This window comes from Rhipicephalus sanguineus, chromosome 4, assembly GCF_013339695.2.
Source record: "Rhipicephalus sanguineus isolate Rsan-2018 chromosome 4, BIME_Rsan_1.4, whole genome shotgun sequence".
Taxonomy (NCBI): domain Eukaryota; kingdom Metazoa; phylum Arthropoda; class Arachnida; order Ixodida; family Ixodidae; genus Rhipicephalus; species Rhipicephalus sanguineus.
The window spans coordinates 53,413,739-53,436,987 of record NC_051179.1 but is presented as its reverse complement, the minus strand read 5'-3'; the positions used below and the strand labels follow the sequence as shown (position 1 = coordinate 53,436,987).

General features: G+C 49.3%; 1 protein-coding gene across 1 annotated transcript in view; it reads left to right on the top strand.

Moving 5' to 3' along the window:
* LOC119391205 (mucin-2) overlaps positions 1-23,249 on the top strand; it is a 148,351-nt gene that overhangs the window by 63,262 nt on the left and 61,840 nt on the right. The window contains exon 2 of the mRNA XM_049415194.1: positions 4,324-4,439. Coding sequence (XP_049271151.1) covers positions 4,352-4,439 — 88 coding nt within the window. The 5' untranslated portion in view covers positions 4,324-4,351. The remainder of the gene's footprint in view (positions 1-4,323; positions 4,440-23,249) is intronic.

Genomic DNA, 23,249 nt, shown 5'->3' with positions numbered 1-23,249 from the left:
TAGGCCGCCGGCGCAAGCATTCAATAACTGCTGTACTGGAGGGCAGCTAAATTTACGCGTTCGCTCAAGGGGCAGTGATGCATCCGGGCACGCCTACCCGTACACACACTATGCTTGAGTGCGTGGGTTCAGTGCATGTTGGCACTCCCCTATACAGGTCGCGTCTGCACCGAGCCAGTTCCACCGATAGATAGACAGAGGTCATGAAACCCGCTCACGGGTTAAAGAACGCGTTCGTGCCCGGTATACAGACGGTGCCTCGCATAATACGGGCCTGATAGTTTTTGTATAACAAAATTGGCAGTCATACAAAAGACGTCCGCTCTCTCACGTTCATTAGACGGTGTTCAATAAACCCCAATCATCGTTCCATTCCACCGTCATTACGCGAGAGCTAACCGGACAGGAAACGACGCCGGAGTGAGCAAAAAAACACTAAATAGAAAGGAGGCAGGTTGCATAATACTCTCCAGTGCAGTGCACTCTCGCTTTCGCGTCGGTCAGGAACGCACCCGCACGCACGGAGCGGTCAACAATGCGGTAAAACAGAGCGCGAGCCGATGCGAGCATCCACCGCTCGAACACGGCCGCCGCCACTACTCTTCCACTATATATACCAGGACCGCAGCAAGCGGGATGGAGGAGCGCCTCGGCGTCATTTATCAGGACGTCGCCGTCGCACTGAGGCCGCAAGCTCGCTCAGAAAGCGGCGGAGGCCGCGCGCTCAACGAGCGAAGGGGACCCCGAACAATTTTCCTATCGCATTGGTTCCCCTTTCGCGTGATGTATAGCCCGTGTAATAGCCCGGTGTTTAAGCCCAGTCACGCGAATAAGAGGAGCGTGTACACGTGCTATGGCTCCACACTCGTTGGCGATGTGAGAGAGCGACAAATAGCTGTCTCGGAGAGGAAGAAAACTTTCGTTCGTGCTTTACAAAGCTACGCAAAACTACACCTTTTCCCGCCACACTCTTTCTTCCCTTCCTCGCTCACTCCAAAAAGACACCAGACCACGAAATGAGTGTCCATCGAGCCGGCTTGCCGGACGCCTGAGAGCTGGAGCACGCGCGCATTCATGAACGAGCAGCGCGTTCGTGTGTGCGTGTCTTACGTTTGTACGTGCGTCTAATCCGGCTATATATGGCAAAGAAGCGAAGCAATGAAGACCGAAGATTGAGCCAGAAAGTGGTCGCTCTCACGATCTCTCCCCCCCCCCCCCCCCCCACCCTTCCACAAAAGAAGCTGTTAAACGCGCACTCGGCCCGAGCGCATGCATCTTCTGAAGCCTGCATGACTCCATGCGTTCGTGCGATTGCGTTTCGTTAGAGAGAAGTTGGTTTCCACGCCTGACACTCTGTTCCGCATACCGGTTTTTGGAGACAAGAAGATGAAGAAGCGAACTCACACGAGCGTTCACTTTTGGGATTGCTCTACCGCAGCATGGTGAGAAAGTACACGTCCGGAGGACGGCCGGCGACTGCCATGAGGGGGGGGGGGGGGGGATATTAACGATCCCGATCAACTGCCCGAAACCGGCGCACACCGCGAGATGGAAAGCAAGAAAGCGGGGATATTAACGACGTCGATTACCGAGATGTCTTACAGTCGAAAAGAAGTATAGAGGGAGGGTATAAGTGAAAACGGTGATGGGGTGAGAAAAAATGGCAACACTGCTAGAGAAAACGAAAGAAAGTAGTGGAAAGAATGCGGACCCCTTTTAATTAATCGCCTAGTTATAACTGGCGTTTAATTCCGGACGACGAAGAAAAAGAAGAATACCGAGAGATATAGCGGGAGCAGGACACCACGAGGGCTTAAAAAGGGTGGCGGCGCGCAAGAACATACAGTTCAAAGAAACACTCGACGAACCGAACGCTGCCCGCTGTGCGTGTGATGCTTATACAGGAGTGAAAAAGCAAGGGGCCCGGCGAGAGACCGCACTGGAGCAACATTCGGCTCGCCGCTGCTCCGGATGGGGCGGGGCTGCGAGGCGTCGGCGGCGTTGTTATACAGGGAAGCGGAGGCGGCGGCACAGCTCGCAGTGTCTAGCGTGGCGAGGAAGGCTTATATAACAGATCACTGGGCTGCACGGACGGCCGTATAGCTAGCAGTTGCAGCCGCCGCCGCCGCCGGCACCGGCATTGTCGGCAAGGCGCGCCTCTTTCTTTCCAATGCCAGCTGGTCTGGTTCAGCGACCGATGCTTTATAGCCGGTGAAACCCTCACCTACGGTGTTCGGGAGAGTTACACAGTGAAAGGAGGAGCCCGCATGTTTGCGAGTGTCTGTGCCGCCGGGAAAGCGACGACGCAGGGCACACTGACCCTTCGCGAATAGCAACATAGGAAGTGTTAAGTACAAGGAGATCGGTAAGGGCTCGTCGAATTTTTTGTTCAGTTATACGATAAGTGATTCTAATGCTAGTGATGTAAAACGAGCGCTGGCGAGTATGGGTCCGATGATATCCAGAACAGTGCGCCTTCAATCAATCAATCAATCAATCAATCAATCAATCAATCAATCAATCAATCAATCAATCAATCAATCAATCAATCAATCAATCAATCAATCAATCAATCAATCAATCAATCAATCAATCAATGTGGATATGCTCCTGTACGCGTATCGGCCACGAGAGCTCCGATGCCGATCAGACATGACAGAAAAAGAGTACGCCTGAAATATATTCGATGTGGTTGCCGGTCGAATACTCGGCAAGCGCGCGACTATGTGGTCGCAACATGTGCGTTTCTGCCACGCTGCGTTATTTTTACAGCTTGAATTTGCAGACGAACGGTGAACGTTGTCTAAACTTTCGCTAGAGCTTCACATTTCCGACTGTTGCAAGGGGGACAGAAAAGCAATGCAATACCTTCAGACAGCCGCAATGTTTGGCATCGGAAATGTATGCGAGAAGGGAATCGAGCTATATCTCCAACGTCATTTGTTGAAGAATGAAGCTGTGGGAGAAAACTGTAGGTTGGCACAAAAAGAAGCGGCTAAGAAGTTTAGGGAGTGAAAGGTAAATGACAAGGTAAATTGGCCAAGCGGTGATCAAGGACACCGACCGTTTGCTACGAACAAAACAAGCTTTAATAATGTCGCACAGCTGGTCGAGCAAGAGGAAAACGCTGGGACCTGTATAGATAACCGATAGCAGAGCTCCAAACCCAGAATTCATGTATATAAGCTTCGGCAACTTTTGGTGGAATGTGGTATAAAATCTTAAAAAAAAAAAAGAGGCAAATGTCCGTATAATAAAGTGTGTTCTTGGCACTAACGCCGACGGAAGGGAACCTTCTTGAACCTTCTATTTTTCTAACATAAGACGGCTGAGGGGGGACAAATGGAATTTCTCGAGTTGATAGATGCTGTTGACAACTCGAAGCGCAAGCCAGTACGATGTCCCGTTTCCATTTAGGGACCCTCGCTGAGCTTAATGCTCAAGAAACACGCTATGATGCGAGCTTAAGGAAAAATGAGGGAAAGGAGGGGGGGGGGAGAACGAGTGAAAGAATGCGTGGCACCGCCGGGGCTCTCACCACGCGCCACCTGAGTGACTGCATCGGACGAGTAAGCACCACGCGAAGCGTTCTGAAGGGGAATGGCGCGTCGCATGACACTCGCACTCGCACCCTCCGCTTTCATATAGTACGCTCACACTTCGACGCCGCCGCTTCGTCGTAGAGGAGCAACGGCAGAAACATCCTCGATGTATAATTCACGCCGCGCTAACCCAGACAGCGAGCATTTCGTATCGCCGTGCGTTTTCGCGTCGCGCGCGCGCGCGGATTTTCGGTTATTTATTGTGAGAGGAAAGTTGGCTCGCACGCGAAGTGCCGCGACATTCGCGACTGATGCGAGGTGTCGGTGTGTGTGTATGCGACGGGTGAGATGTGGCTAAGTGCTTGGGATGAACAAAAAGTAAACAAACAACGTTGTTGTAGATGGAGTGGGGGAATTATTGTGGCCTTGTACCGGTCAAGAATCACCCGAAGGGGACCCACGAGATGTGGTATGAAAAGTGGCAGTTAAGAGGCACTAACGAATACAAGGGATGAAAAACTGTTGAACAGGGGGCGTTCACTGGAGCCAACATTTCGGCAAGTGCTCTTGTCTTCTTCAAGGCAACAACTTCTTCCTCAAGGCAACAACTTCTTCTTCAAAGCAGCAACTTGTTCAAGGAGTTGAAGAAGTTGCTGCTGAAGAAGTCGTGCGGTGTGATTACCTTTTCACGCATTGCTTCTTGTACCTTTACAGTGCAAAATTCACTTTAAAATTGACGTTAAACAATGCCTCACGCAATTTCCTTTCTTTTTGTGCTCAGGTGACGAAGCGACCCCCCAGGCCAGGCCATGGGGCTACGGCACCTCATAGCTGGGCCCACGCTGCTGGTCAGCGTGGCTCTCCTATCTGCCTTTTGTTTATCCACAGTCCTATCAGGTGAGTCGCATGATCCCACTTGCCACTGCACAGTTCTGATCACTAACTGGCGCTTCCTGCGTGCGCCACATGCACTACAACAGTTTAGGTATAGCTGCAATGAACGAACAGCCATGTGATGTCGGTTCTGTTATAACTGGCTTGCTGTACAGAGGTTCAGGTTTATATCACCTCGGCTGCTCCATTTTCTATAAGTTCTGCGGCGCAAAAAAAAAGTGTTACCCAAACACAAAAATGAACATGTAAAGAAGAAACATATAGCAAACTGAAACAAATAACTAAAACAACATAACATTGGATCGCACGCTTGCAGGAGTTCCTTTCCCAATAGAACGTTCACACGCACAGATTACTGTCCAAGTTCCAACCACAGTATGCGGACTAATACATCGCACATAGCTACGCATAGCTGCTCATCACAAGCGCCTATATCTAGTCCATCGTCCGTTACGAAGTAATAAAGATGTTCGCCTGTTTCTGAAAATGCTTTTCAGGCCACGGTACAAATTCACATGACCCGTATGTCCAGTATGACCTGACTTTCCTGTCCGTTATGCACAGTATGAGTATGATTGCGTGTGCTGTACAAAGTGCGTGTACTATACAAAGAAGTAAATAGAAGAAATTTATGCAGCATCGCTGTGTTTTACGCCTTCACATTTCTCTGCACACTCCGCATCTTGTAATGGAAGCAGAAAAAGAGGGTACCATAAGTGCGGCATGTTGCTACCGGCCACAGGAATAAAAACAAAAACAAAAAACAGAAGTTTTGTATACCATTTCCCCAACATTTCTTGGTCTCTGTTTGAATTAAAACTCATTCTACAATACTGGTTTACATCAGGGTTCATCCTTCCTTCCTAATATTATTTGGTGTTTAGTACAGCTTCGTAATTCTTCGCATTTGCATTTACGTTATAAACTACAGTGTGGTCAGTCCCACTCATGGATAGGAGCTAGTTTTTTTAGGCTACAACAACGCCACAATGAAGAAAATGAGATGACCCCATGGCATGAAATAGACGTGCAGACGTTAGGCGAAGCCACGTCTTGAATGCGCCTGTGGTTACCACTTTAATTAGGCGTCCCGACCTAGAGAGGTGAACCGGACAACACTGGTAACGACGCGAAAGCCCACCTTACGGCGTACCGCGATACCCAACGTCCACGTAGCTCGACTCGAAGAATCAATGTTGCACCAGAGACTGGGTTATTCTGAAGCGCGACTCAAGTGATCAATATATCGATGGCACAGCGATCGACTTCGGCTCTTCGCAAATTGTTCGCTGAGTGTGCACGCGAGGTGAGCAAGCGAGAATCATTCCAGGCTTAGGGAGCAGCACACTCTAAGAAAAAAAAAAGCAGAGTCATTTGACTCTCGTTTGGATGTCCTGACTTGCCACGTGTATGACCCTCTTTAAAGAGACACGTTAACTCTCCTAGGAGATCAATATACTCTCGTCGGAGAGTCGTGGGACCTAAACGAGAGTTCGCGTGTCTCTTTAAAGAGAGTCATATACGTGGCAAGTCAGCATTCACAAAAGAGAGTCAGATGACTCTTTATCATTTTTTCTTCTTAGAGCGTGCACTGTAAATAACGAGGGTTGGATGAGGAAAGAGATAGTACCACAATGATAGAGACTGCAATAGATACAATAAACAAGCCTGATTAAAGCAAATAGGTAAGGTGGTAAACGGGGAACCATTTAACGGTGCCCCGTTTCAATGAGGATACCACTAAAAATCATCATTATCATCAGTTATACAGACAGCACAAGAACCTGCTGCGGTGACCGGTTCTAGCTCTGAATTTTGCACCCAGTCTAATGAAACGACTTCAAAATGTGGCACGCTACGTAGAAAACAATGTAGAGGATCCAGAACCGAGCGAAAGTGAAGCTGCAGGTGTTTGTTGACCTATAGGAAGAGTCGTGAGGCGACCCGACGCGCCTTGGCAACCGAAACGTTTCCCCTTCACGACACTTCACTTTCTTTTTTTCCCGTCCGCGGTCGCGTAGTGAGACAAGAGACTCGTATCGTGAGCGACGCGTAAACACTTCGTGACGCCCAAGGCCGGCTGAGGTCGACCGCCGCCACCGCAAATGGTGCGGGTCGGTAGAAAGAAGACAAAAAGAAAGCTAAACGTAAGTGCAGGGAAGCGACCGACCGTCTAACCTTCTTCTGTGGGACCATTAGGGTGAGCGCCGTGGGGACACCCACTCGCCATTTCTTCTTCTCTCATTCTTATTCTTTCGATTCGCTCTGCTGTTGACACGCAGTGTGCGTGACAGTCGGCCATTTCGTCTTCATCCCGTCAACGCCGCAGGAAAGCACATGCTCGCCGTGGCTCCGCTAGCCCGTTCCCATGTGCCTAGCATGCTGCAACATTTGGGAACGCCATTCAGCAGCTTACGTTGTGTGTAGTACAGCACGCACGCACGCACGCACACACGCACGCACACACGCACACACGCACACACACACACACACGCGCACACACACACACACACACACACACACACACACACACACACACACACACACACACACACACACACACACACACACACACACACACACACACACACACACACACACACACACACACACACACACACACACGTGGCGCGAGCGAGCTTTCTGGACAGGCGAAACCACGTAGTGCTCTGCAACTAAATCGCTAAAAGCGAAACCCGAACACGGACCATTCCTGCTGTGGAGTGGCTCGTCGGTATATGCGCATCATTATCCCTCGTTGCGCAATGTGTACAGTGCAAAACGACGGGAAGGACACGTGGGAGCGAATGAAGACATACAAGAAGGAGGAGCTCCGGGCTGGGTGCCCTCTAATTCGCTTCCTGAATCCTAATCTGTAGGTCTTCGTGCCCCCCCCCCCCCGCCTCCCCTTCCTGCCTTTCTATGCGCTGACGTGACCGAAAGTAGCGACTGCAGAGACCACACACGCACACACACACACACACAGAGAAAGGGATAGAGATAAAAAAAGATGACAGAGAAGAAGGCAATCGTGTGAGGAGTGTGTTCTGCTGCCCTTTTAGAGGGGTCCACAGGAAAGACATTGGGACGGAAACAATGAAGTCGGCATGAGTGATCGCGGCAGAAACAAACTGCGTTTGCTTGTCTGCAGACTACAGTGTCGTGCATTAGGAAAGCTCACGCTGTAATCATCAAAAAGCAGGCAATCCCGGACACTGCCACCTTTGTGTTCACACCCACGGCCGCTGGACGCAAACGCGCACTGCACTGCTCCAACTCACGGTTTTACAATACGTTTTCGAATAGGAAGGGCGTCTTCGGCAGCGCACGAGTTAGTGCAACGCTCGTGGTTACGAAAGAAGCATATTGGAGAGGTCAACGGCAGGGCCAACGCGTGCGTGTGCATCCCCTAACATCCTTCCACCCCTCACCCTCTTCCCCAGGTCTCTTTCACCGCTCCCATAAGAAACAAAGAGAGCCACTGACCTGAGCAGAACAATCGCTGCAAGGGGCAACATGAATGGAGGGAAAATGGAGCGTATCCGCAACAACGTCGTTGTTTACGCGAGCGAAACTTAAAACAAAACATACGTGCAAGTAAACAACGACATTGAAAGTAAAGTCATCAGAGCTAACATCTCAGTTGGACGACTTTCACTTTTTTGCCGGACGTCCTCTCTTTCTTCTGAGATCATGTGTCCCTCACAGGGCCTGACCGGAACGACGCAGCTTAAAAGGAGAGAGAGAAAGAGAGAAACGGGGGGAGGGATATAGAAATCTTGGTGGAATGACCCCACCGTCGCCTCACTTTCGAGTCGAGCAACCCACATACACGTCCATAGAATGTAGGGGTTAGGGGGGCGGGGGGCGAAGGAGGGGGTAGAGAAAGCATCACTGACATCGTGCGATACGAAACTGCCGGGGCGGGGAGAAAGGAAAGGGCTACGGGCTATTTCGCGGCGAGAAACCTACAGAGCTAATGCGTTCTCTCGCCTTCCTATGTATACGTCGGGTTGCAGTCATATACGAAGCCTCCGAGTGACCAGGCACGGGGCAGAATAACCTGGTCTCGGAAGAGTCGTTACGTGGACGATGGCACCCGGTCATATGGAAGGGGCGGAGACTACGCGGCGATGATGACAGTGGGAAGGGGCGTTGTCGTCGCCGGTCAAAGGAGTAGTTGCGGCGTTGTGTTGATACGGCGGTGTTGCGTTGGTGTTATGGCTATCCGCATACGAGGGGCAGGTGTACCGCGCGCGTGCTTATAGAAGTGGATGTCGCTCTTTCTGGAGGGAAGGAGGCGTCTCTGGGAAGAAAGGCGGGCAATGACTCGTACATATACGGAAGAATTACCCCTCGCACGCGTTTACACTGTAGCGTGTGTGCGCACGCTGACGCAGTGACCCGCACGTGAAAGGAGGGTACGCGTGATGGCTTTCTTTCCTCCATGGCGTCACGATGTCAGTGTGACACGGTGCCGCTGACTGTGTTTCTTCGGCGCTGTGACTGTTTCTTTCTTTTATAAATATTTCGGGACGACTACTTTGTTTTCTCAGAAAGAGGAGTCACCTTTCAGGCGTCTTCCACTGCAACGCGTCGTTTTTCTTTTTCTCCACTCTACCGAATACCTTTTACTCGTTTGGATCAGGATGTGCCCATTCTGCATGGTCTGTTATGACTATGATGTCATACGTCACAACGAAATAAATGTGAGTGCCGCTAAAGAACCACTGAAGAAGCGTGAAAAGGAGCAACAATGGAGTGGAATCGTGGTCAGCACGACCAGTCCGGAGAGCGTGATAGCGCCACAACGGACAAAGACCAGTCCAGGAACACTGGTAGGAGGACTATCTCAAAATCTTTAACAATATGTAGGCTTACCGAAACCCAGGAGAGGTAGTCAACATAGGTAAACTTAATCTTCCTCTTGATATATACGCTGGCGTGAAGCATCGAGGAAGTTCAAACTCATTAGGACCGTAATTAGCTCCGACAAATTGTCCGCCCCTTCACAAATTACACGCTGCCTAACTCATTAAGATACGCGCACACCCAACACAGCTTTTTCCGGCACGGGACAAAAGATAATCCACGCTCGAATGTTCGGACAGCTTTCAGTTTCCGCGTTTCCGGCTTGGGGCTAAAGATTGGTCTTGCCTAATCCGGCGTAAGCACACATACACGCACATACAAACACACGCTCGCGCGCGCGATAAATACACACACACGTGCCGTTGCTAGCGTAAATCACGTACGACGTATAAGTTCGCGTACAGACAGTCTCTTTTCTTTCTTTATTTTTCACTCGTTTTTATTCTCTCGCTCGAAACGTGCGGCGGTAGCAACGGGCCTGCGAACGGTCTTCGGCGCCGCAGCAGCGGTGACAGCTACTTAATCGTGAGCGCGGGAGGTGGCGGGGACGAGGCAAGCATCGAACTGGTCGCGACTCCCCGCGGCGCGGCCTGTCCGACGTCGTCGACGCCGTCACTTTCCCCGTTCCGGCGGCGGCGGCGTCGGTCCAGTGACGTAACGCACCGGTGCGGGAGGAAGGCGCTGCCGCCGCCGCGAGTGTCATGGTCGCTGCACCTTGACCCATTTGCGGGGCCAACCACTGCCGAAGGCGGCGGTGGCCTCCATCTCTCGATGCGCTGCCGCCGTCGCTGCTTTCACTTTCGCGCGTGCGTATGCGACGCCGCGTGGCTACTGGCCGTGATGCGGGGAAGAGCTTGTGGCGATTGTCAGCCAAGTCTGCTCTTGCCGCTGTGCATTGGTAGTCCTGAGACCACGGAGGTTATTTTGACTGTTGCGTTTTAGGCAAGTGCCTTTGTGTCGACTGAATGACTACGATCGATGACATAGCCCGGTCGATAGCACCTTGCTACCTCTTTTTTTATTTTATCCGTTAATCCCTATTTCCCAAAGCTGGGTAGCAAACCGGACGCACGTCATGTTGACCTCTCTGCCTTTTCTGCTTTTCCTTCTCCTCCTCCTGCTTTTAAGACAGACAGACAGACATAATAGATAGATAGATAGATAGATAGATAGATAGATAGATAGATAGATAGATAGATAGATAGATAGATAGATAGATAGATAGATAGATAGATAGATAGATAGATAGATAGATAGATAGATAGATAGATAGATAGATAGATAGATAGATAGATAGATAGATAGATAGATAGATAGATAGATAGATAGATAGATAGATAGATAGATAGATAGATAGATAGATAGATAGATAGATAGATAGATTCTAGGTTAGGTGAGATGTGATACGGGGAGAAGCGAATTTGCGGAGCCTACACTTCCATGTAACACCTGCCGCAGTAAGAAATCCAAATCAAGGGAAGATGGAAGCTTGAAGAGACGAAAAATCCTTGGAACGCGCGGTTTCGCTGGAGCCAACGCTTCGGCAAGTGGTACTGTCAGTGGCTGCCTTGAAGAAGACACGACCGCGAGTCGAAACGTTGGCCCCGCGTTCCAATGATTTTTTCATCTGTACCATAATAAGAGAATGAACTTATTTCTTTCTTTCTCTACCCGTCAGCACCTGAATGAGACGCTGTATACCTTCACGACTGCAAATGAACGAACTGGTGTTCACGCGCACTATGCTATATTGCACCTACCGAGGAGTTCGCAATATACGCGCAGCATTTCAGTGCGCGAGAAGCTCTCTGGTTCGTCAGAGATAGAGAGCTCACGCCTGCATACAAACAATGTGGCAGTGATTGTAGCGATTCAGGCAGAGGGGTGTGTTCTTGGCGCGGAACACCCACAATAAGTCGCTATGTGAAAGCGTGGCAAGTTTAGAAACGTTCCAGAACGTTCGTGCCTTAAGCGATACTATTTCCTGGCAACCTTGCAAGAACTGTCTTGTCTGCCTAAACGTATCTAACTAAACGTTCGTTAACTGTAAATCCACGCTACAACCAAACAGAAAAGTAGCGTATATAGAAGGTTAACGTATTGTATGGGAATATACGTAAGGAATGGTGTGTATAGAGAGTGGGAGAGATGTCACACAGCTTGTCGAAAGCGTGTCTTCCACGAATAATATATACACCCGTAGCTTGTGTGCATACCGCCCCTTTCCGAGAAACATAATTTCGCCTAAGGACACCCGTGGTACACATAGGGTTAAGAGGGATTTTGTGACCCCTTCTCTTCTTGTGCTAAAGATAATCCGCGAGGTGCGACGCTTCGAAACAAGTTGAAACTATACATAAACGATGCGGATAAAGGCTGACGTCACCCTCCGCACAGAGAGACAGCGCGACCATAAATACATACACGAACAAGTTGTTTCGATCGCCACTCCTTCTTGCGCTCAAAAATCCTCGTCGTCTCTTCTAAGCTTGCCGGTGAACCCAGCGCGGTTCAAGGACTGTCTTGATAAGCGTTTGAGGCACTTCCTAGCTGAAAACGACGCGCTTTTATATATAGTTGTGTAGTGCGGGCCCAAAGGATCACACGCGCGATGCATATTGTTGCGTCTTCGCACTTAAAGGCACGGATAGACAGAGATTCGAGGCGCGAAAACTAGCTTTGTTTTTCTTTCTTTTTTTTTGAGTAACGTGGTCCTCTCGATCAATACGACGAACGGCACCTCGCGCATAGTTGAGGTCACGACCTGAGGGTCATGTTTATTCATTCTTGGCAAAGGCACAGGGGTGTGCTATAGTTATTGCTGTTGGGTGGGAGATACATTCGTGTATTGTATACATATGCGTCCCAAGGATTTCTTTGTTTGGCCGAGGCAAATTTTTTTTGCGGGATTGTGGTTGGATAATAGATCGTATATACACGCATTTTGCCGCCAATGCACGAAACAACGCCGAAGTTCCGCCGCAGCCTCTGCCTCGGGGTCACCGCATGACGCAATGTTTCATGTTTATTCATGAAACGTGTTTGGCGAAATCGAAGTACACTATACGTGCCGAATCAATACTTTCCTTTATTTCTTTTGTTTTCTTTTATTTACCGCACACGCGTATTGACATGATGGCGCTTATTTCCTTCTTAAGATCCTCGTAAGTTTCTCTTCGGCTCATAACGATAGATAGATATATAAATATCGGGGGGGGGGGGGGGGAAGAGCTCTTCTTTTTCCGGCTTTTAGGGAAAACATTTCTTCTCTCACTTAGAATGGGCCATGAAGTAAATACGATTGATTATTTTCGATACGCCTAAAACGAAATTTCAACGCTTAGTCGATACTCTTATCCACTTTCGGCGCGCCTAAGACGAAAACCAACAACAACAACAACAAACACAAGTGCTAAGAGGAATGGCTCGAAGTGATTTGCAAAGTCACGCTTCAGGCAACAGAGTTTCTAGGCAGCCTTACATATATGACTTTAGATACTATAATAGTGTACACTAGTTAGTACAAACACATTTATAGCTTTCTTGCATTGCTTCTACTATATTTGAGAAATCTTTGATCAGCGGCTGTCACTAGAGCAAACGTTGGTCTTGCCTTCTTCAAAGCGCATTTGCTGCCTTGAAGAAGAGACGACCACTTGTTGAATTGTTGGCTCTAGCGACATCCCTTGTTCAAGCATTTTTCGTCCGTTCAAGCCTTCATCTATCCCTGAACTTCTACTGTATTTGACGCTGGATAAGTTCACTCCGGAAATAACAATGTGAGAGACACTCGTACGGCGTGCATGAATTTTCGTGGATGTGTTTTCTCTTTAATTTGCATCGCAATGCACCCGGAACAGCAATACGCGAAAAGTGTTCAATAATGGTTAAGAAGAATTTATAGACTTGGCAGAAAACGTTACCATAACTTAGCCGTTTGATTGATATTCAAGACAATGTCGTCTTGATCAAGTAGTGAACGATGATTGACCCTGGTAAACATTAAGCATAACATAGCCAACACTTGTCAGTAGCTAGCGATTGCTATAGCCAACACGAGCCAACGTTGGTGGTGCGTAAGCAATTATAATAGCTTAATTTTGGTAAGAGATTATCATCAGCTTAATCATACGCCATTACAGAAAATGGGCGGTGGAGACGCAGGAAGATGACGTCTTCAAAAGTAAACTTGCAACAAGTTCAACCGTTTCTTGCTACCGGGCGAAAAAAAAAATTAATGACGACGTGGAATATAGGGCGTTTAGGAGCACCGGTGTTTCTGGCACGAACGCGATGACAAAGCGAAGCTTCACTGAATACGACAACGTAGTTTAACAAAGACAGAATGGGGAACATGGTTTCCCTTTACATTTTGACGGTTAACTCGTGGTGGGTGCTATACGCGCAGCTGACGTGTGAAATGTCACGGTTGATTCGGCAGTATATGTGAGCTACGGCAACTAAACGTGAATGGGAAGATAAGGCTTTGGGGTTCTACCCAACGAGGTGGTTCTACCAACTGTCTCCGCTTCGTATGGTCATTCGGATTGCAATAAACAGACGATAATGACTATCGCCTTTGCCCGCTTCGCAACTATTTGTCAAACATCGATACTAACACTTGTCCGTTAATCAATGACAGTTCGGACAGTACCAGATTGATTAGTAAATTTTTCCTGCAGCTGGTGGAAACTTTGGAGGAAGTTTTCAGAGAGCGCTTTCAGAACCTCGTCTTCAGAAAATCTTCACACACACTCAAACAGCGCTTGAGAGTGTACAGTACGTGTATACGAAGGCTCCCTATTGGCCGCGAGATCGAGCGGAGTCGCCGCCTGGCGGCTTCTGGCTGAACCGCGCCTAGTGTGGATTGCTCCATGCGTCGTCTGCTAGCCACATTGTGTTTGCATGTGCGCGTACGTTATGCAAGTCCTCAAAAGATGGCTTGTTCCGTTGCGTTAGTGCAACTTTAACCACTCGCACGTATACCTAACACGATGTAAAGAAGCATTTGGCCTTGATCGGTTGCATATGTACTGTAATAAGATCAGCGTGCGCACTTGTCGAGAGTGCTGTGTGTGGTCGTCGTACCCTCCGTTCACGATAGTCATATCAGTGTAGGGGCCGCTCTGTGGTTCAAGCGCGTTGCAAAATGCACTTGGCGTTGTCCTAAATATGAGAAGTATTAAACCTCATGTGAATATAGCCTTATAGCGGCTCGGCGGCAAAAAAAAAAAGGGGGGGGGGGGGCTCTAATGCACGTGAGCGTCGTGGTTAGGTGTATAACTTCGGGACTTTCGTTTATAGGTTAAGCGACGAGCTTTAGTTGTGTACGGTTCTGGTCCCACTACAGAGAAATATTTCTGTCAAGTCACGTTTGACACTTCGGTACTTAAATTGTCCCTTAAAAAGAACAGAAAATGCAATGACACGAAAATCGCAAAACTGCCCTGCGCAATTTTAACTTGTGGTGAAATTTATACAAAAACACCCGTGTACTTAGATTAAGGTACGCGTTAAAAAGCCCTAATGGTCAAAATTAATCCAAGCGGCGTACTTTAGATTTATGTCGTAGTAATTTCACGTGAAGTCACATTTTTTTTCTTTACATTAACTTGAGCGTTTGTGTCGCGTTGTTATAGACTGACGGAAGGCAGCGGACGTTATTCACGTGAAAAAACGCACTTTGGTCCCGTGAAATAACCGCGCCTTTGTCCCATTACTGTCGTGCAAGTAATCAATCGAAGAAAGTTCTGTGCTGTACAGTTACCTTTGTGTACTGTTACTGGAATAAAAACAAGCGTGTGCGTGTTAAACGTCTCCATGGCGCTAAAGCGCTCTCAGCCACGTAGCTGTCCTCAGTAAACCTATCAACTGTCCTTCATTTCATGGAGAACTGAATAAGGTATGCGGATGAATATTTGAGCACGCAGTGCACAAAGTGCTATTTGAACTCATCGTGCAGGAATACGGGCTTTCTTTTGGTTAGGGGTATCCAGATGAACAAGAAGTAAATACTTAATTCAGTCGCGCTACAGCGGTGCGTAGTAGGCGGAACACAAGGTAAACATGTACAAATAAAACAACGAGAAAACGCCATCCATTGCGAAAACGCCGACTGTCGCCTAAGGCGAGCAACCCGTTCGTCGGCAGAATGGGCTTCTCTCACAAGTGAGAGTAACGTTCGGCGCGCTTCGTGCTATAATTCGGGAATAAAGAGCGCACATATCACCACAAAGCTGCAGTCAACGCATTTTGTTTGCCGGAAATCGGGTCAGATCGCTCACAACGAAGAGCTGTTGTGTGCGTTTGTATACGCGCCGACAGCCGCCTATCCACACTTGCGCCGCGACGGTGCTGCCACCTGTAGCCCGATCTCGCGGCGAATACTGTTCTACCATTAACATGGCGGCATCACACGAAGTGCAGGCTGAGACGCCGGCACTTAAGGCACGAAGTTGCATCCAGCCAGTCAGCTGATCGCATCGAGAGGAAAACCTAGTAAACACGCTGGAATCGCCGAGCGGTCGAGGTCCGGCGGCGTCGCCCCAATCGACCTCGAGACATCGGCTGTGTTGGGGAGGCCACAGCGGCGCCTTCACAGACCCCACTCGGACATTAACGCGGTAAAGCAAATAAACCGCGACACCCGAGCGTCTCGGTCACGGCATTCAACCGGCGCTGCTGCGGCAGCATGCCGAAGCAAGCAGCAAGCAACAGCAGCAGAACCGAATGCGGCAGGGTCGATCGACCCTGTGTGATACATGCGCGGACGCCACAGTTGGTATCCGTGGCCAGTTACATATTCATACGGAGAAAGTGGTGGCGAGAAAGAGTGGGCGCGAAGTGAGCTGGTGTTGGTCAGCGTTGTGGCAAGTGTAAGGATGAGGGTGTCTGTCGACGGCGAAGGCAACGCCGCGACCGTGGCCTAGGCGGGTGCGAGGAAGGAATCTACGCGCACGCACCTGGGCATCTCATTTGCGAGCGGCGCGCACGATCAACCTTCGCCGGCGTTTGGGGCAGGTCTTGACACTGCGGGCGCGTGGCATGCGGGGTCCTTCACTGCGGACGCGCGGCGCCAAGGAACGTGCCGCCTCACGAACGGAGGAAAACCACCGGCCAGCCGATGACGGGTAGGGAGTGTAGCCGGTTGGATACGGGACATCACTAATGTAGCTAGTGTACCACAAGGTGTAGAGCAGGGCCGCAAACTACATATCTATCTTCTGATTGACCTTCATGTATCATTTATTTCTATTTCTGTCAAGGACAAAGGTTGTCACGTATTGATAGGTACCTATTCTGCACAGCTTCATCATTATCTCTACTGACTTTGTGTATAACAAAGAACAGCATAGCGTGAAGTTAAAGCATTCAGAACAGGTTCCAAGCACCATGGGCTATTCATTTACTAGCTGTCTTAACAGGATAGCCCATTAATATTAAAACTGGAGAAAGGTGTCAGCATATGAAAATTGCGAGTCTTTACGATGGCCGTGGCAAGTTGTTGAAAAATGGACAATATCGTATTTTTATTAGTCTTTTTAACACGAAAGTGTTTTATGCTGGGGTCCATGAAGTACATCCGTCACGGATATGACGTTGATCAAATGGACGCCAACGGGTGAGAAAGAAAAAAAAACCAAGAAAAAGATACCCCGCTGGGAATCGAACCCACGACGTTGCGGCGGAGAAACATCTGGCGTCTTTCGTTAAGCAGCTGGCGTCTTTTCGTTTTGCTTTAGAAACATCTGGCGTCGTTTTGCTTTTAGAAAGCATCTGGCGTCTTTCGTTGGTTTATTTCATCAATCAACGGCGTTTTGAACAAAATTTTTATCGTTTAATCACGCCAGGAGAAACCTCACCAGGCACTACCTTGGAGGTAAACAATGGCTGCTAATGGGAATGAGAGACAGAAGAAGTCGGCTTTTAGCTAACACTTACACTTCTACTTCTACTAACGTTTCCTACTGGAACATGCCAATGGCTGCTAATGGGGAATGAGAGACAGAAGAATTCGGCTTTTAGTTAACGCGCACGCTGCGAATTTTTTATTGTTCAACAACGCACAGGAGAAATCTCCCACCGGTACCACCTTGGAGGTCAAGATCTGGTACTAGCGTTAAGACTGGTTACGCACTACGACGGGGACGAACGCGTGCCGCTTTAAGGAGCTTCGCTCCTAAAATTTCTGGCTACGCCCCTGGTTGATATCATCCTTACGCGGGATTCACGATTCGCTGTGTCCAAATATATGTTCACACCGTCAGCTACCACAACGGTTTAATCATGATCATGGGCGTTAGTCGTCGCGATATAGACATGCCTCACGTGGCTGTAACACCGCCTTACCCGCTCATGCGCTCGCCCCGAGAAAAATCGCGGCCCGTCTACCGGTGTGGGAGGCTGCTTTGTCCAGCACCAGGCCGGATCTCCAACTTCGGCTGGTGACTTGGGCGGAGGACGTCGCGGCTAGGCACGGCCTGGACGCCACAACCGGCAGCCTGAAGGCCGCCCACAACGCTGCTTTTTAATTTTTTAAATGTATTTTTTTTACCGTCTGGTGCCTCGCTTCTCCGCAGAATGAAAAATAATGGCTTAGTAGGTGCTTCCAAACTTCACAAAAATTGTGATTTATGGCGTAGTGGATACCTTTCTAGTGTACTTGTATTGTAGCCCCAAGAGAGCTTAACGGGCTCTAGAAACGCCGCTCTTCCAGCTTTCGCTGTGACTGTGCTGCGGTTTTAGCGCAGGCCTGGCGTTTTTTAAATGTATTTTTTTTACCTTTTGAAAAATAAAGTTTTTCACCACCACCACGCGCTTTGCGTTTCCCTCTAGTCCGGCCGCGTTGTTCAATCACATTTTAACATCCCGCGGGATGGCGACCAAGTTCTGCGTCCAATAAGCGACGCTCTTCTGGCTATCCCACCTCGTTCTCTGATTACGCTCTCACCGTTACCTACTACAGCTACCACAAGGGTTTGTTTAATCATTTAACATGGACGTTAGTCGTCGGGATAGAGATGTACTACCAACTATCAAAGTGGGTGCATCCACGTTAAACGGTGCTATAGCTGCCAGACACAGAGAGTTTGCACAATATATCTTGTGCAAACTCTCTGATATCAATGTACAGTAAACATTCAGTTACTTCTGTAGGGCACGCTTTACTTTCGTGTTATTCCGATTCCTACGACGGAGGGATCAACCATATTTTTTATCGCCTTTCATCCGTCGTTGAACGCGCGGAGAAGAATAATGACAGTGGCTTGAGGTACAAAAATGACGCTAATTTCCTCACATGAGGAAGCACCACGCAGCGTAGCGATAGTAATGAGACGTTGACGAGCCGGCGCTTTTCGTTTTCCCCACTATTTGACTCTGAATTCCACTCCTGCCTCTTTAGAGCTTCCTGAGATAAGCACAATTATTTCGTGAGCAACTTAAGGTAGGAGAAATGTGAATCGCAGGTGCAAAGTTAGTATGCGTTATACGCTTGGGCACATTTCAGACAGACTCTATACACGCATGTAGCAACGTCACTTTAAGTACTGAGATCATCTGTCATCCACAGGCCTCCAAGAGCATCGTTCGGGACGGCCGGCGTACCTAAGTCGCGCACGACACTTTGCGAAGGTTCAGATGAGCCACCGGATACATTACGCAATTGAGGCAGCGAAGCGCGCCTCTACTTGCGTAACAAGAGAGAGAGCGAGACGGTGCGGGACTCCGTTGTTATGCAATAGCGTTTAAAAACGACTACCCTGGGTCGTTCGGCACCAGAGGCGACGAGCAAGGCGTGGCCGCCGATCGTAATTCTCGCACTTTCTTCGCCGCCTAATTTCGCAGGCCCACCTCTCTTCACCAAATATGCAACAAGAGGCCCGCTACCGAGACAAACCGCACGAAGCAGCCCGGGTGAGACCATGGCACATAGACCCTCAAGGAAGTGTAGGTTCAATGAAACGAGCCCTCCCCGAAACGAGACAGCAGATCTTTCAAGACGCGTAATGCCAACATCCGTCACTGTGCCAACCAGACCACGCCCACTCGCTCACTCGCCGTCATTCGCACGTGGTCAGCCATCGGCGCAGTGAACCAAGCCGGCCAGCGCATGTGGTATGGTACACGGAACCTGTCGTGAATTCGACTGCAGTAGTTGACGTGAAGTTCAATCGTACGACTGGTTTCTTTAAGGACTCGACGTACGTTATAGGTGGTGGTGGTTGTGACGATGCTGCAATAGACGGGATTAGCCTGGCTGTACATAGTCAACAACTCTTCCGCCGGAGTCTCTCCCGAGTTCATAGTAGAGGTGTGTCACCAGCTATTGAACAGCTCTGTGTTTCGCAGGAAGGCAATCAGCAATCGCTGCACTCTCTTCCTTATGTACCTTCTGTGAGGCAATCTTCAGGTACTTTCTCAAGGATTCAGTGACACTCGAAGCTTTTTTCGAATGCCGAAATGATGAGTGGAGTTCTAACACATCAATTGCTGCGTTGAACCTTCCACTCGCCATGGCCTCCGTGGCCCATCACCAGGGTACTTCCCACGGCTGAGAATGGCTTGCCTCTTACACACGCTGTGTTGTCAAAGCGGTAGTCGAACAGCTTATTTGTGACCGAGGCGATTAAGTACAAATAATTAGCTTACGCGCAATTATTTGACGACCCGTTTCTTCTTTTTTTCTCTTGCATGACTTCATGAGGACACTTCGTATGCAGTGAGCAGAGGAAGACTATCGCTTAAACCGCCTTAGGAGCGACATTCCGTAATTACGATGAATACTGTGACTTTATAATGAACTTACCTTGTGTGAAGAACTACTGTGTAGGGTTTAGTTGTGGAAGGTTAATTAGAAGTATAATTACGAGTATTTTTGTCTATTCCGTAGGGGCACATGCATCGTTCGTTTTCGAGCGACGTGTTTTGTTCGATGCGATGACGGGAAGAAAGGGAACGTTGGTGTGTGTTCCTAGAGTCCGGTCCTTTAAATGCTTAAAATAAACGTGCTGCGCGCGCAGACGCTAGCGATAATATAAACCAAGCCTGACCGGCGCAGTCAGAATTTGTCAGTAAGGCTTGTCCCTTCGGTGACTTGCCTATCTTCACCGCAATGCACCCGTGTACCTCAGTGGGCAGCATTTTAAAAGATGATACTACAAAATGTCTGTCGAACAACTTTTGGTTATCACCGTTCAGAGGTCAATCCCTACTAATAACATACGTGCGTACGAAGCTCATTCGTTAAGTTCCCTGCTGCATTAAAGCAACGTTTTCATTAGGGACAAAACACTGCTATAACGCGACAGAGAAGTTACGACTATGTTCTGCAAAGGCGCATATCATTAGTAAGGGATACCTTCTCGACGTTGATGACCAAATGTTGTTGAAACTCGGCCAATATTTGAGACATCGTTCTCTGATACTCGCCATGTGGTTTAACCGCTGTCTGAATGAGCAGCGTCCAAGTTTCCTGGGTACGAGCATCGCAAGGTTTCGATATGAGTTTATATTGTCGAGCATGAAGAAAACACGTTGCTTGAGCCCTCAATTCTCGAAGCTCTCGTTAAACAGTACACAGCACAGCAAAAGAGCCGGCGAGGTATTATACACTCGTGACTGACCTTCGAGACATGGTTTTTATTACTGCACCTGCCGTGTGTTCAACCAAGCTGCGTGCAAGTGGACTTACGTTCCTTCCCCCTTGCATGCTTACATAGTGCATGCTCACGGTTATGCTACAATGAGCCCCATAAATTTTGTAACGATATGTCGAACGAGCCCCAGAAAGCCGTAAATACTCCTCGCCTCTTTCCCACGCGAAGGGATAGCCTTTTTTTAATGACACAACGGGACGCGGCCATGCTTGCACCCGTATACGTAACCTGCATACCACCCACGTTTTTCCGAGCACAGCTTAAATTTACCCACCGGGCATGAGTGAAAGTGCTCCGCACCTGCGCGCATCCGGGCAACTGTATTCAATATAGGGAGTCAGGAAGGAAGAAAAAGGCTCTTAGAAACCCCGCAATTAAACGACGCGAAAGGTGAAAGTGTTGCGCCCGTTCAGCCGTTTGGAGGCGAACATTTATTCGGCGCCTAGCGCCGAGAGTGAAGGCCTCGCCGCGTTCATGTAACGCAACAGCCCCCCTTAGTGAAGTGCCCCCCGCTCGTTCTCCCTTTGCGGCTTTCCATTTGTCAAATTCTCGCGCGCGGCCATGTATTTTGGAAAGCGCGCCGCCGCCGCCACCCGGGCGAGCCGCGAGAGGGCGCGCCGGCGCGGCTCTCTTTTAAGGCTTTTGCGCACGGCGCTGCAGTGCGCGCTTGTGTCCAGACATCGTAACCTGGAGGTCTCGTAAGTAGAAAGTGGAGGGAGGAGCCGAGGAGTGGGGGTTAAGGGAGGCCGTTGTAAAGGTCTAGACGGATGAGCTTGCGCCTGTGAGAGTGTACGTGTAGCGAGTGCTTACACCCTGCGGTCGGCGCCCGAGGTGGTATATAAGACCGAAGCTGGCGAGCTTCTTCCTCCATCACCTCACGCTGAGAGAGCTAAGCTCGATGCGGCAGCAGCATCTTCGGCAGCAGCCACGGCTACGGCAGAAGCAACAAGAGTAAGAGAAGCGAGCGCGGGAAAGGAATGGCGTTCGGGTCCTCGTTACGTGGGGCACGCCTTTCGGGAAACTGCGAGGAAGGGGGCGCCGACTTCGGTGGTGGGTGGTGGTGGTGTAACGCCCGTTTGATAAATGGACCACTCGGCCACATCGCACACACCAAGAGGCGCTGGAGGCGATCGTCTCGGACGCGGATTTGGAACCGGGATGGGCTCACAAGTGTTCCTTCGTGTACGTAAGCAACAAACAGCAACCAGAGGCAGCATTGCGTAAGGAAGAAACGTGACCATAGGTGCGGCGTGCACAGGACGTCCGACGAGTGCGGAGTGCCGGAATTCCTGTTGGTCCTCGTTGTCCGAAATCTTGTCTTGTTTTCTTTTTCTTTTTGGGTGAATTTGGTGCTGCTCTTTGCTGCGTCTGTCCCTTGTACTGTGGCACTACGGATGCGAGTGACCTGTGTCCAGTGGCGCTCAGCATGCGTTCTGTCTGAGCGAGTTCCGGTCACTTCATTTGCGAGCCGTCGAGAAGAAGGAAGAGGAAGACGTGCGCGTATTTCACCATCTGGTAGTGCGGCAATGTCACGCCTCTGAAAATGATGCGTTCAATGGAGGTTGTCCACTTTTGCGCAGAATCAACTTCACGTGACCTTCAGCGAATAGGTTGACAGAGAGAGAGAGAGAAAGCTTTTGGTGAATTATTTAATTGCATGGCTTCTGACCCACGTGCTTCTTCAAGCTTATGATTATTCAGGTGAATACAATACGAAATATTCGACATTACGTGACGATATCGCTATTCAACGCCTTCAAGTGAACTCTAGTGGCGTCGATAGCCTCAAAGCACTTAAGTACAGAGCCAATACGAATGCTTTCCCGAAACTTAACATTGAATAACAATGTTACTTTGATTCGCCTTGGCCATGAGGCGAGAGAGAGATAGACAGAAAGGCAAAGGACAGGCAGGGAGGTTAACCACGTTGCACCCGGTTTGCTTGGTTTGCTACCTTACGTGGGGGAGGGGGAAGGGGAGAAAAAGAATACCCAAAGTAAGAAGGAAAGAGAGGATCCACAACTAATACGCTCGTACGCGTAGCAGCGTTCACTACGCATACCCAGAAGGTTTCAAACTGCGAACTGTTACAGAGTACGTTGCGAGCTTTCGTGAAAACCTTGCAACGTAATGTCTGAACTCGGAGTAAGCGTTGGCATTGAAAGCTCCTTAACTCCGGTGCAACGAGGTTTGCATGAAGAATGCTGTGCAGGCAATAGAGATAGCCGGAATCAGTGAAGGCGTCGAACGAGGCACGTATCACTATACTGTGCAAGAAGAGCGC